Source organism: Trachypithecus francoisi, unplaced genomic scaffold (genome assembly GCF_009764315.1).
Source record: "Trachypithecus francoisi isolate TF-2019V2 unplaced genomic scaffold, Tfra_2.0 Lachesis_group3, whole genome shotgun sequence".
Taxonomy (NCBI): domain Eukaryota; kingdom Metazoa; phylum Chordata; class Mammalia; order Primates; family Cercopithecidae; genus Trachypithecus; species Trachypithecus francoisi.
In genome coordinates this window covers 37,390,886-37,403,290 of record NW_022681468.1, presented here as the reverse complement: position 1 = coordinate 37,403,290, position 12,405 = coordinate 37,390,886, and the positions used below count along the sequence as shown (strand labels likewise).

Sequence of the window (12,405 nt, the reverse complement as noted above, 5' to 3'; positions counted from 1 at the left end):
GAAGCATGCTGAAATTTGCATAAAATCATCATGGAATGGGTCTTAGCAGGTCTCTGTGCTCACAAACCTGGTTTGTTTTGGGAGAAGATGCCTTCTAGGGCTTTTATTCTGTGGGGTGTGTGTGTGTGTGTGTGTGTGTGTGTGTGTGTGTAAAAGAGAGATTTTTAATTTTTTTTCTTTTCTTTTTTTTTTTTTTGAGACAGAGTCTGACTTTGTCACCCAGGCTGGAGTGCAATGGTGTGATCTCAGCTCACTGCAACCTCCACCTCCCAGGTCCAAGAGATTCTCCTGCCTCAGCCTCCCAAGTAGCTAGGATTACAGGCACACGCCACCACACCCCGCTAATGTTTGTATTTTTAGTAGAGACGGGGTTTCACCATGTTGGCCCGGCTGGTCTTGAACTCCTGACCTCAAGTGGTCCACCCGCCTCAGCCTCCCAAAGTGCTGGGATTACAGGTGTGAGCCACTGTGCCCAACCTTAAATTATTTTTCTAACCCCCTATTTTTTTTATAAGCCTGCCCTCCTGCTCGTCATAGTATTTCTCAGGAACCATGGTATGGATGAGTTCTGTAGTGCTGGTGAACCGTTTGAGAAGAGGTGCTGATGGGGCTATGGCTCCAGGCTACATCCCTAAAAGACTCAGCTTTGTTTTGCATTCTGTGGCCAGGCTACTGTTTCTTACAGTGTGGTCTGTGGACCACCTCCTTCATCCACAAGCACTCCCTTTACAAGCACTTTCTGGAGCTATGTCTCTGACTTGCTAAAGAAAAGCTCTGTGAGCAGAGCCCAGGAATCTGCATGGTGATAAAGCCCACGTGTAATTCTTATGCCCTTGAAAGTCTCTCCTGCAACTAACCTCTGCCATGGCCTTACCTCAGGCCCCATTCAGCTGTCTTTCCAGTGGATCCCTGGAGCCCCATGTGGCCCAGAGAGGTTCTGGGGTTGTGGGGTATAGTGGAGCCCATAGACAAGACTTGGAGCCCTTTCTCTTCCCAGCCCCACATTCATGTATTTTATGTATTGGGAATAAGCATATGATTTTAATTGAACAAAAGATCTGTTGCTTAAAAAACAAAAATGAAAACCATTGTCTTTATATTTTTTTATTTTTTGAGATAAAGTCTCACTGTTGTCCAGGCTGGAGTGCAGTGGCGCCATCTCTGCTCACTGCTACCTCTGCCCCTGAGGCTCAAGCAATCCTCCCACCTTAGCCTCCCAAGTAGGTGGGACCACAGGTGCACACCACCATGCCTGACTGATTTTTGTGTTTTTAGTAGAGACAGGGTTTCAACATGTTGTCCAGGCTGGTCTTGAAGTCCTGAGCTCAAGTGAACCACCCTCCTCGGCCTCCTAAAGTACTTGGATTACAGACGTGCGGCGCCTGGCCAAAACAATTGTCTTTGATAACAACAGAGTTAGAACAATGTAATGGCTAAACTGGGGGTTGCAAATTCAAATGTTTGCAGTTAATTTAGATAGATGAGACAATGAAGAGAGCGAGAGGTTCTGGGAAAACGTGAGGGGAAGGGCTGAAGCCACTTACTGCTATAGAAAATAGAAAATATAATGCTAGTGTGGCCAGATCTTTTGATTTTTTAAGAGAAGGTGGAAATCAAGATGTATATGGACTCTGGATTTTTTTTTTTTTTTTTTTGAGACGGAGTCTCGCTCTGTCACCCAGGCTGGAGTGCAGTGGCCAGATCTCAGCTCACTGCAAGCTCCACCTCCCAGGTTCACGCCATTCTCCTGCCTCAGCCTCCCGAGTAGCTGGGACTACAGGCGCCCGCCACCTTGCCCGGCTAGTTTTTTGTATTTTTTTTTTAGTAGAGACGGGGTTTCACCGTGTTCGCCAGGATGGTCTCGATCTCCTGACCTCGTGATCCACCCGTCTTGGCCTCCCAAAGTGCTGGGATTACAGGCTTGAGCCACCACGCCTGGCCAGAATCTGGATTTTTATGTGACATGTGAGATTTGGATGTGAGAGGCAGTGTAGTGTCGTGGCTGACAGCATGGACTCTGGAGCCAGTCTACTTGCGTTTGAATTCTGGCTTTGAATCTTAGAAGCTGTGTGACCTTAGGCAAGTTACCTTACCTCTCTGTTTTAGCTTCCTGATCCACACAATAGGGATACTAATAGTCCCTGCCTTCTGGGGTTGTTATGAAATATAAATGAATTAATACATGTACAGTGCTTATGACAGTGGCCCTGTTTAGCTACATAAGTGTAGCCTAAATGTCCTACATGTATATACACACAGCCCTACACAGACCAAGTGGCCCTGTTTAGCTATATACATATAAAATAAATGCCCACAACACAGTGTAGGTCTTATAGGACACTCTTTAAATTAATAGTGGGCAACCTCTGGCTTAAACCCATTCTTTCTGTAGGTGAACCTAAGTAGTCCGATCATACAATCTATCACCTAAATCTATCACTCTGGAGAGAAAGTGAAAGGGGGCTCTATTACTAGTCATGCTGAGACAACAGGTGAGCATCACACTGTCCCGGCCAAACTGGTCTCCCTGCTCCTAAGTGCCATCTTTGTACAGGAAAAAACCAACAAGTAGCTTTTACCAATAAACTTCTGAATGCCAGGCCATACACATGTGCTTTACGTGGGGCGGTGTGTGAAATCTTCACAGCGATCCTAGGAGGTGTTATTATTCATATTATTATTATTTTACTGATGAGGAAACTGAGGCACAGAGAGGTTAAGGAATTTTCTAAAGCCACACTGTGGTAGAGTCAGTCAAGTTCCAGAGCCTTACCTCTTAGGTGTGCCGTTCTCTCCCGTGGGTGCAAAGCAGCGGTAATAATGTTGAACCTCTCATGCCTGTAATCCCAGCACTTGGGGAGGCTGAGGCAGGCGAATCACATGAGGCCAGGAGTTCAAGACCAGCCTGACCAGCATGGAGAAACCCCATCTCTACTAAAAATACAAAAGTTAGCCAGGCATGGTGGTGCACGTCTGTAATCCCAGCTACTTGGGAGGCTGAGGCACGAGAATCACTTGAACCTGGGAGGCGGAGGTTACAGTGAGCTGAGATCGGCCACTCCAGCCTGGGCTACACAACGAGATTCTGTCTAAAAAATAAAGAATGTTGAACCCTTTTCTCAAAGGGATCATTGAGACCAGGATGGTGTGGCTCTTGGCTCAGGCCACTGCTTGGCACGGCAGGACTGTGCTGGGAGTACAGGAGAGTCCCAGGTGCTCCTGCCACAGTGGTCTGATATTTCACAGCACCTCACAGCGTGTGACAAGGAGCTGCACACTTGGGGGTTAAATACCAGATTGGTGCCAAGTGCACTTCATCAGGTTGCTGCAGCCAGTTCTAGGGCAGCTTATGAGTCTTATGTGCAGCTGGTGAAAGTAGATCCCTGTCAGACACCTCCTTGGCTGGTGTGTTACCCCAGACCCACACACTGAAAGGACAGCTGAGGACATGGTCCTAGAGAACCCTGGAACAGCCAAATAAGGGTGCCCACCTATAGCACCAGCTTTGCAGAGCTCCAGGTGTGGCCCTTTAAGCAAGGGTGAAGAAGAAAGATCTGTGCTCATGAAAAGTGTTGATGCTGGGGGCTGAAGTGTTCAGACAGTAGTTTTAGAGAAAAAAGAATACTCCAGCATAAAAGTGAATATGAAATGCTTTGAGTGTCAAGTGTCCTTGCCAGGTGGATAACAAGGACTGGGAGGGTTGGTAGTAATGAGGACCACCTGGCAGTGAGAGAGGGTGACCAAGGGCTGGGGGGATACCCCAAGGGGGACCCCAGGCTCTGAAAGGTACCTTGCCATTCCATCTACTTCAGTAATAGCATGCGCATGGGATAGATAATAAAATCTGGAGGGGAAAAAATGCTCGCTGTGTTGTCAATAACAGAGCGATTTCTGGTTCTGACCAATGTCACTGACTTATCACTCTTGACCCAAATGGAAATGCCTCCATGGGAGGTAAGACCCAAGTTTATCCTTTACTCCACCTTGGTCTCCATTTGCAAAAGAGCAAGACAAGTTTTTCCATCAGATGAAGTTAGAAAATATCAGCCAGTCGTTGCAGAATGTCACAAATATGAATTATCATTTCCAATGGAAAGCCTATGCTTTCTTCTAAGCTACAGAGCAGACTAGTTAGGTCTCAGTGGTCTCAGTATCCTGCTGAAGTTCAACCTAGGAAACTTATTGAGGGTCCAGGGCCTTCCCATTTAGTATTTCATTTTATTCTTGAAAAAGAAAAGAAAATGCTCCTAATCATTGCATTCACTAGATTATTTCTGGTGAAAAAAAAAAAAAAAACAAACCCAAAAACCCAACTCTGGCTAGCTTAAGCAAATGAGATTTATTAGAAGGATCCTGGGGCAGCTCACAAAACCGAAGGAACTATCCAGCAACCATGACTTGGTGAGGTTTGTGCCCCTTCTCCAGGGCAGCTCCCTGGCTCCAGCCTCTGATCTCTTGATTCCAGATTCCTGGAGAGAGAGAACCTGGCTGGCCAGTTAGGTCTGGTGTCGAAGAGGGAAGGGTTATGCAGTACCAACACTGGGGGCCACCACTATGTATCAACCAACCCCCCACCACCAAGTAGAATTCCTTTTGCACTGGACAACCACCATTATAACCATAATATTGATTTATGCTGTGCTGTTATCTGCCCCGTGGCTGCATGGTAACTGTGTGAAGGTCAAGGAACTCCTCTGGGACAAGCCTGAGGACTGTTTGACTTAAGACAGTCCATCTGGCTCACATCGATGCCTGAAACTGACCAGAACCAACCCACTCACTCAGCTTCCATCGAGAGGTTTGAGTAGTGTTACTAACCCCAAGAGAGGAAGGAAAGAAGGGGTGTGGGCATCCTTGGCTTGAACACATCAGTGCCTGTCAGAAGGGGCCCTATCCATGGGAGCACTGGGGCATTTTTGTCCCATGGGTTTAAGTCTTGAGTTTTACTTGGGATCTTCAGATGAGCATAACTCTAACTCTCTGTCCAAGGGAATGTGCCCTGAAAGCATCAGTGTCTCCCCAGTCCCAGGAAGAAGAAAACAATGGATGAGGGAAGGCCACCCTGAGCAAAGAAGTCCCCCTGGTTCCCAAACACGAACTCCTGCTCCCGTGTAACTTTTCTCTCACTGTCTAGCAGCAGGCTGAGGGATCCTGCTCATCTACCTTTTAATTAAGGAAAGCAGAATTTCAGCTGAGAGACTGGGAAAGAGAGAAGGATTGATCAGTTCACTGGTAAATATCAGCTAGGGTCCAGGCTGAGGGGAGAAGGTTGAATAGCCAGAGAAGAGGCCAAATCCTTAGAGAGGAGGTTGGGCTGGAGCTTGGGAAATGAGGGGCACTGGGCCTGTCCAGCCTCGTGGAAGGCGCGGCTGGGATGCAATGTTTCTGGGACATGTATGAAGCATATGTGTTACTCTGGGGCAAGGCAGGCTGGGGAAGGAAGTAGCGGTCCCAGCTAGGCTGTGGCACATGGTGTTAGACATGAGAGCGGGATGCATGAATTTGCTCTGCTTCTGTGGGTCCTCCGTGTGATGGTGTACAGACAGTGGTGCCCTGCCTGTGGTGATGGCAACAGACAGTGGTGCCCTGGCAGGAGGAGAATGGGAGCTGACATCCAACGCACACTTCACTTACCAAGCCATGAGCTTGAGAAGCTGCAAAGAGATGCCGTGTAGGTTGTGGGCTCGTGAGCGGCTCTTTAGTCTTCAGCTTAGATCTGGTACCTGAAGAGCCTCCATGTACAAGAACTTCGGTCCCTTTGCTTGGCTCACTTGGTGTAATTTCCAGAATTTCCATGCTCCTCAGGCCTGAGTGACACACCTCTACTGGCAGCAAGACAGAATTTTTATGTTTTTAAATTTTTTTTTTTTTGAGACATGACCTTACTCTGTCGCCCAGGCTGGAGTGCAGTGTGCCATCTCAGCTCACTACAGCCTCAACCTCCCGGGCTCAAGTGATCTGCCTGCCTCAGCCTCCCGAGTAGCTGGGACTACAGGTGCATGCCACCACACCCAGCTAATTAGAAAAGAAAAATTTTAGTAGAGACGAGGTTTTGCTATGTTGCCTAGGCTGATCTCAAACTCCAGGGCTCAAGTGATCCTCCCGCCTTAGGCCCCCAAAGTGCTGGGATTACAGGCGTGAGCTACTATGCCCAGCTCACAAGATAGAATTTTGAAAAGTGTATCTTGAGCCTCTCTTTCTCTTTCTAGTTCTTTAAGATTAAAGAAATCAAATAAGGTGATAGCCCTGAAGCCCTTACAGGCAGAGGTGTCCTTGACTGTGGGTGAGGAGGTATTCGTCCCCAGCCAGAGATATTCTCAGTGGGGAGAAACGTTCTCTATTGATGACACAGGGTGGGCCCTATGGGAGCAGTGGCACGGCCCCGCCTTCGACCCAGTGCTGAGATGAAAGGGGCCTCGGGAAGGGGAGACTGAAGCCAGGACAGGGCGGGATGCTCAGAAAGAATGACAGTGGAGCTGCTGCCCTCCTCGGACACCCTCCATCAGGACAAAAGAGCTGGGCCTCCACTCCCTCAGCAGAGAGGACAGCAGCCATGGGCTCTTCACCTGCCCCATGAACTCAGGATTAGGGAGCTGAGAGTTGCCTTGAAAATCTTTACCCTGATACTCTTGAGCCACTTGAGATGGGCACTTGAAGCCTGGCCTGGCCTGTGTGCAGTGTGTGCACAATTCTCTAAGTGCACAAGTGGCCTTGATGCCATGTTCATAGTAGGGACATGGCACCTACATCTCCCCTTTCTCTCCGGCTGAGCAGATGCAGGAGCTGGAGCAGAGGCTGCTGGAGGCAGAGCAGAGAGCAGAGAATGCTGAGACCCAGGTAACCAGGGGAGGGGATTGGTGGGAATATGCAGGGGATTGACTGTCGGCCCTTCCAGGCCCTTCCCATGGACACAGGTGGACACACATATCACCAGCAGTGCTGTGTTATACCTGAACAAATGAGTGTGCATGGAGCTTTCTGTGGGAATGGAGTCTTTGGGTAAAGATCCATATAGCAACTGGGTATAGTATTCCAAATAGGCTAGACTATGCTATGGTAACAAATTAAGTCTGAAGTCTCAGTGGTTTATCACATTTAGTTCTCACTCATGGAACCTGTCCATTGAGGGTTAGCCAGTGATTCCGCTTCCACAGTCACTCAGGAATCCAGGTTAAAGGAAGCTCGCCTATCTTACAGCTGGACACTTGGAATACACAGCCTTCTTGGTTGCCATGGCAAAGAAAGAAAGCTGGATGTTTGTGTACTAGCTTTTACTTATTTTTAAAATTTATGTATTTTTATTTTTTATTAGAGATGGGGTCTTGCTGTGTTGCCCAGGCTGGTCTCAAACTGCTGGGCTCAAGCTATCCACCCACCTCAGCCTCCCAAAGTGCTGGGATTACAGGTGTGAGCCATTCACCTGACCTTATTTATTTAGTTAGTTAGTTAGTTATTTCTAGAGACAGGGTCTCACTATTTGCCCAGGCTGGTCGGAACTCCTGGGTTCAAGCAATCCTACTGCATCAACCTCCCAAAGTTCTGGGATTACAGGTGTGAGCCACCACACTCACCCTGCACCAGCTTTTAAATACTTCAGCCCAGCCAGGTGCAGCAGTATGCCCCTATGGTCCCAGCTACTTGGGAGGCTGAGGCTAGAGGATCCCTTGAGCTCAGGAGTTTGAATCTAGCCTGGGCAATATAGCAAGATCCTGTCTGTTTTAAAAAATTTTTAAATAAATAAATATATACATACATACATACATACTTGAGTCCAGAAATGATGCACCATTTCCACTTGGACCCCGTCGGTTGGATCAATGACATGGCTCCATCTAGCTGCAGGAGGATTGAGAAATATGAGACAGCACATGGCTGTCCAGTGAACAGTAAATATCTCTACCATGGTGGGGTTGGGACAGTTGCTCTTCTAGGCTGTTTGTCCTGCTCAATTCATTCCTACTGGGATCCACAGAGGTCAATGACACAAGACCAGCTGCTTTTTCCACTTACCATCTCCTCTGCCCTCCTCCTACCTATCTCTCCATTACTATGACCTAGAGTAGCCAAAATGAGTTTCTTCTTTGTTAGTCCTTCTTTTGCTCAGATTGGAGCTTTATAAATGATAGTTGGATTAATTGGCTCAGACAGCCCTGGGTAAGGGCTGTGCCTGGGAGTCACAGTCTGGGGCATCAGAGGGTGTCCCATCCCACGTTACTGGCCACTGCACACCCCATGTGAATGATGGGAGATACTATGAGATCGTTGTACTTTTCAGGTGGGTGTCATGGAAGAGAAAGTAAAACTGTCCAATCTGAAGAATGTGGACTCTGCGGGGAGCCTGCACCGGAAATACCAAGAATTGCTGAAAGCCATAAAAGGCAAAGATGAGCTCATCAGCCAGCTGGAGGCTCAGCTGGAGAAGCAGGTAAGGGCTCGTGCGCAAGGGAGCACCATGCCCTCTTCCACATCTGTCCCGCTGGCCCCCAGCTTCCTGAGCTGGTCTGCTCAAGCCCTCGAGTGCTGGGGAACTGGCTCCCTCCTGAGCCTGTTCTTTTATGTGGAAATTTCATTATAGGAAGGGCTGTTCCTCCCACATCTGCTCATTAGAAGCCAAGCAGGGGATAGAGTAGAACAAGGAGCTTGGAGGCAGACTGATCTGGGTGTGAAGCCCACCTCTAGCACCTGCTGCTTCTGACAGTGGGCAAAGCTTTTAAGCCACTGATTCTTATTTTACACATTTATAAAAGAAGGGTGGAAACACTTCATAGGGCTGTTGGGAGAAGCATCCTGTGTGACCTGTGCCTAGCGTCAGGCACGTGGTCAGTACTTGGTAAGGAGAGCTTTTCTCTCTCCATTCTGGCCTTGTCGTGCCCTGCCAAGATGAGACACTTGATACTTGGCTGTAGTATGATCAGAGCTGCGCAGAACTGGATGGTCAGTCATGGCCAGCTGGTTGCCCAAAGTTTCTCAATGAAGCTGAAGAGGCAGAGACCAAAGTTGTTGCCTCCTCAGAAAACCAAGGGTCTTCCCTCCTGAGCACATGGGAACCCAGGAGAGGCCACTGCACAGCATTTCAGCTCCACTCGGCACCTTTGCTCCTGAGAGGACTTCTGGAACATCCCCCTGCCAGTTCCTGTGTCCTGCCTTCTCCCCTTCACAATCTCACCAACTCCATCCCAGTTCTGTCCCTTTCCTCTGCCACTGACCTTACCTACCCAGCTTTCCCCTGGTGCCAGAGTGCCGTCATTTCCAACTAAACACGCCACAGTCTGGACAGATGACTTTTAATTTCCTACACATGCCTTCTCCATGTAGGATCCTGATGGTGCCTTCCAACCATCATGGGCAGATTCATGTTTATCCATCAGCATTCATCGAATAGGCCCTTAATGGAGGTGACTTTGTATGCTGTGGGTACCGTGTGTTCCTGAAAAATGATGGAAAAATAGAATTTTGACACATGGAATCTCTGACCAATTCTTCCGTTGATTTTAGACATACCTTCTCTTCTGAGTAGCTCATAGTTAGAAGTGGCAGCATCCTGGGGGTTGGTGGACAAAATGACTCTTGCTAAAGCTCCTTAGGTCAGAAAAAAAGTCCTTTTACAATTGGAATCAGTAGGTCAAGATCATAAAAGAAAGGGCACTGTTTTGTGAGTCAAGAGACCTGGTTTTAGTCCCAGCTGTGCCATGAATGGACAAAAGCAAGTCATTTGTTGCCATAGCCTTAGTTGCCACAGAAGTACAAAGACAGTATCAAACCAGGTCAGGGTCGGCCAACTTTTTCTGTAAAGGTCCAGGTAGTAACTATTTTAGGCTTTGTGGGCCACAGCTCTCTGTTGCAACTGGTCAAAGCTGCTGTTGTAACATGGAAGCAGCCACAGATAATACATAAATGAATGAGCATAGCTGTATTACAGTGCAACTTTATTGACAAAAACACGTCTGGTTGGGGGCAAGCAGATGGAGGACTGGATTTGGCCTGAAAGCCATTGTTTGCCACACCTTAAACTAGATGACCTTTAAGGTCCTTCCAGCTCTGAAATACTGAGAGTCTGACATCTGACGCTGGGATTACAGGCGTGAGCCACCGTGCCCGGCCAGGCTGCTCCTCTTTAGATGCAAACCTTTTCAATCATCTCCTCTTTTGACTATTTTGATGGAAATACCTCAGCTATCTGCAATTTCGCCTTATTTTTTAACTATAAAGGTAATACATACAAGCTTATAGTAAAAAATACAAAAACAGCCAGAGGACTATAAAATGACAAGTCACCTCTCTCTCCCTCCCCAATCCTTGATTTCCACTCCTCACTGTTAATGTTGCTTGCATATGGAATCACAGCGTTCTCCTTCCATGTCAGGGATGTGCCGTGTTTATTCAGCCAACCCCTTAGTGGTGAACACTTAGACTATTTCGTTTTGAGTTTTTAAATTTTGTGTTACCTCATCAAATAATATTGCAACAAACGATTTCTGCTCACTGGCTTTGCGAGGTCAGTGGCACGCACACTTGACATTTCTTCTCGGAGTCTCCCACCTCCAGTCAATCACTCTCCTGGTGACTGTTGGGATTAACAGAAGGCCCTCTCTTTCTTGCAGAAGCAGATGAGAGCAGAGGAAGCAAAAACTGTTCAAGAAAAAGCTGCAAAGATCAAGGAATGGGTGACACTCAAGTTGGCAGAGGTGGGTTGGAAACTTACCTTGGCGGCCTTCCCTGACCCCGGAGTTTCCTACCCCCTTCTGTCTGGGGTGCCTCAGCTGACCTTTGTTCTGTCCAGCACTTATTCTGCATTCAGCCTCCATGCTGAGACACTGTGGTTTACTTCCCCTTTCCTTTTGTCTTGGTTGGGTCTCCCTGGAGCTCCTGACTAGCTTGGTGCTGGATTTAAGTTTGGGAGAAGGAATGTGTCTTACTTCTGAAAAGCCCCCTCAGTTTCTCTCTAGGAAGCCCACACAGGCCATCATCCACTCTCTCCACTTTCTCTTGTATTATTTATTTATTTATGAGATAGAGTCTCGCTCTCTCGCCCAGGCTGGAGTGTAGTGGTGCAATCTCAGCTCACCGCAATCTCCACCTCCTGGGTTCAAGGGACCCTTGTGCCTCAGCCTCCCTAAGTATCTGGGGTTACAGGCATGTACCACGCCCAGCTAATTTTTGTATTTTTAGTAGAGATAGGTTTCACCGTGTTGGCCAGGCTGGTCCCAAACTCCTGACATCAGGTGATTCGCCCACCTCGGCCTCCCAAAATGCTGGGGTTATAGGCGTGAACCATCGCACTGCACTACTTTCTCTTTCATCCTCTTAGTTCTTTTTAACTATTTGTATGTGTGTGGTAAAATATACATAAAATGTACCATTTAAGTGTACAATTCAGTGACATTAAGTACATTCACAGTGTTGTGCAGCCATCACTGCTATCTATGTCTAAAACTTTTCATCACCCCAAACAGAAACTCTGTACCTGCTAAACACTAACTTCCCATTCTCTCTTCCCCCAGCCCCTGGTAACCTCTATTCCACCTTCCTTTTCTATCTTCCATTTTTGTAGTTTATCACATGCTGTACCTTTGTTTAGGAAACTCAGGACTTGAAGCTACAGTGCTATAGCAAACAAACAGAAAACAACCTCCTTCTAAATAAAAGGAGTGGGAATTGCAGTTTGGAAAAGGTCAAACCTACTTTTTTTTTTTTTTATTTTTGAGACAGAGTCTCGCTCTTGTCGCCCAGGCTGGAGTGCAGTGGTGCAATATCAGTTCACTGCAACCTCTGCCTCCTGGGTTCAAGCAATTCTCCTGCCTCAGCCTCCTGAGTAGCTGGGATTACAGCTGGGATTACTAGCCACCATGCCTGGCTAATTTTTGTACTTTTAGTTGAGACAGGTTTCATTATGTTGGCTAAGCTGGTCTTGAACTCCTGACCTCAGGTGATCCACCCACCTCAGCCTCCCAAAGTGCTGGGATTACAGGCGTGAGCCATCACGCGTGGCTGACGAACATACATCTTTTCTTCTGTGCTCCCCACACAAGTGGTTCACACCTGCAGGAGGGTATCGGCTCATTTTGCTTTCTATCCCCTTCTTTGGATGCGTATCTCAGGTCACCTGCTAGGCTGCAAGTTCTTGGGGACAGAACTGATGCGTGGCTTACCTGCATATTCTCACAGTCCCAACCCTTGCTAAAAGATACTCAATAAAAGTGTGTTGGACTTAATTTAAAAGAAAATGCAGGCCAGGCGTGGTGGCTCAAGCCTGTAATCCCAGCACTTTGGGAGGCCGAGACGGGCAGATCAAGAGGTCAGGAGATCAAGACCATCCTGGCTAACCTGGTGAAACCCCATCTCTACTAAAAAATACAAAAAACTAGCCAGGCAAGGTGGCGGGCGCCTGTAGTCCCAGCTACTCGG

At 47.7% G+C, this 12,405-nt stretch overlaps 2 protein-coding genes across 3 annotated transcripts in view; one reads left to right on the top strand and one right to left on the bottom strand.

Annotated features, from left to right (window-relative positions):
* The window catches only part of PLEKHH1 (pleckstrin homology, MyTH4 and FERM domain containing H1), a 54,469-nt gene that overhangs the window by 14,882 nt on the left and 27,182 nt on the right, over positions 1-12,405 (top strand). Inside the window, exons 3-5 of one of the 2 annotated variants that reach the window (XM_033187652.1) lie at positions 6,775-6,837; positions 8,276-8,425; positions 10,602-10,685. In XM_033187652.1, the coding sequence (XP_033043543.1) occupies positions 6,775-6,837; positions 8,276-8,425; positions 10,602-10,685 (297 nt within the window). The remainder of the gene's footprint in view (positions 1-6,774; positions 6,838-8,275; positions 8,426-10,601; positions 10,686-12,405) is intronic. The other variant, XM_033187653.1, reaches the window with a different exon arrangement.
* The window catches only part of PIGH (phosphatidylinositol glycan anchor biosynthesis class H), a 43,204-nt gene continuing 40,025 nt past the window's right edge, over positions 9,227-12,405 (bottom strand). The window contains exon 4 of the mRNA XM_033187657.1: positions 9,227-9,427. Within this exon, the coding sequence (XP_033043548.1) occupies positions 9,365-9,427 (63 nt within the window). The 3' untranslated portion in view covers positions 9,227-9,364. The remainder of the gene's footprint in view (positions 9,428-12,405) is intronic.